Raw genomic sequence first — 1920 nt, forward strand, 5'->3', positions numbered from 1 at the left:
CAGATCGTACCGGATGCGCTTGCGCACACCGGCCCGTGCGGCCTTCGTCTTCCGACCACGCCACCAAGAATCGGACGATTTTCGGCAGGTTTTCCAGCGTGCTTGAAGACGAAAGTCGTGCGACCTTGCAGTAGAAGCGGTCACACGCTGCCCATACACCTGCCGATTATCGATACGGTCAGAGGATCACCCGCGATTATCGTACAATAAATCGGCAGGTGACCTTTAGTGTATGTGTATATTAGGCCCCATTCACACCAACAGTATATTTGAGGTGTGATTAGAGATTCCTGCGTCAGGAACTTGAGTTTTCCTGCAGCAGGAATCCATCTAATCTGCCGTTTACAAGCGGCAACTATCATAAGATAAGAATTATCATAAGATTTAAGAGGATGTGTTTAGGGGCGGAGTTAAGGCCGGGCCAGGGTAAGGGTTAGGTGGGGCAACTGGTGGTTAGTAACTCTTAAGGCCTGGCTAGTAGCTCCGGACTTGAAATTTTGAGCCCTGCCATAGAGATAACTTACTCACCTCAAGCAAATAGAAATATCTATTAAACTGCGGGCTTTTTGTATCTTCAAGTCCCTTAAGTTGTCTTGTTATGAACATAAATATATCCTGTTGAAAGAAAATATTTTCACATTTTATGTAGAGCAATCACAAGCTCAGTCACCTAAGAGAAGAGAAAAGAGTAAAATGCGACTCGATCCCCAAAATTCCAAATACTCTGGCCACAACAAGCACATGTAGGCTAATGTTAAGAAGTTTAACAAGTATTCAAGAGGGCATATTTAAAAAGCCAATAATGCAACATTCACCAAACATACACTGCAATTGAAATCAATTTCTAATATAAAAACACAGAAACCAAGAAGATTTACCACATTTGGTTAATGTCACATTCACGGCTTTACAAATTAGGGCTGCAGCTAACGATTTTTTTCAAAATCGGTTAGCTGATTATTAAGTTCGATTAATCGGATTTTTTTTTTTAAAAAGGGCTCCAGTGATGGACTACTAGTTTGTATTGAGATTGTAGTCCATCATGGGAGCAAGCTTGGAGCGGTGGAAGAGAAAAAAAAAAAAAAAGTGTGGTGTGCAATATACATTATACAGCGCAATGCAGAATACCACCAGCTATAGAGGAATACAACACATCCCAGCAATAATACATTATAGTATCATATACTATTGCTTGGATTGGTTGCATTATTCTATAGCTGGTGATATTCTGTATTGCGCTGTGTAATGATTATACAGCGCAATGCAGAATACCAGCAGCTATATAGCAATACAACAAATCCCAGTGTAAAAAACAGTGTATATTGTATTGCTGGGATTTGTATTCCTCTATAGCTGATGGTACATTGTACTGTATATTATACAGAGCAATGTACCATCAGCTATAGAGGAATACAAATCCCACTATCCCAGCAATACATTATAGAGCATCATGTGGGGGGGAAAGTGCAGGCTTACCTGAGCAGTCTCCCCGAAATCATGGGCCTGTCTTTTTCGGCAGCTGCCTCCCCCCCGCCTGCTCCTCCATGCTTTATTGTGCCAATCGTGGATGGGCAGGCAGCGGCGAGTCCGTGAGGCGGGGAGCAGAAGCAGCGTGCGGCGAGTCCGTGAGGCGAAGTGGCGAGGAGAAGCAGCAGGCTGCCGCGAGCAGGCCAACGAATTGATGATGGAAAACGTTTTCCATCATCATTTATAATCGATTTAGTTGATTAGTTGTTGCAGCTCTATTACAAAGATACCCCTTTAATTGTATGGATCTTTCACATTTAGCAAGATGCATAGAGGCAGACCTGTACATTATTTTAGTGAATGCAGGTAGGAATCTATAATCCAGTTTTGGTTAGTACTTGGAATACATGTTAAAAAAAAAAAAAAAAAAAAAACAACACAAAAAAACACTTC

At 41.9% G+C, this 1920-nt stretch overlaps 1 protein-coding gene across 2 annotated transcripts in view; it reads right to left on the reverse strand.

Moving 5' to 3' along the window:
* The window catches only part of PDS5B (PDS5 cohesin associated factor B), an 86773-nt gene that overhangs the window by 57592 nt on the left and 27261 nt on the right, over positions 1-1920 (reverse strand). For both annotated transcript variants that reach the window (XM_018554259.1, XM_018554267.1), the window contains exon 4: positions 529-615. In XM_018554259.1, the coding sequence (XP_018409761.1) occupies positions 529-615 (87 nt within the window). The remainder of the gene's footprint in view (positions 1-528; positions 616-1920) is intronic.

This window comes from Nanorana parkeri, unplaced genomic scaffold (assembly GCF_000935625.1).
Source record: "Nanorana parkeri isolate BGI_ZX_2015 unplaced genomic scaffold, ASM93562v1 scaffold8, whole genome shotgun sequence".
NCBI lineage: Eukaryota > Metazoa > Chordata > Amphibia > Anura > Dicroglossidae > Nanorana > Nanorana parkeri.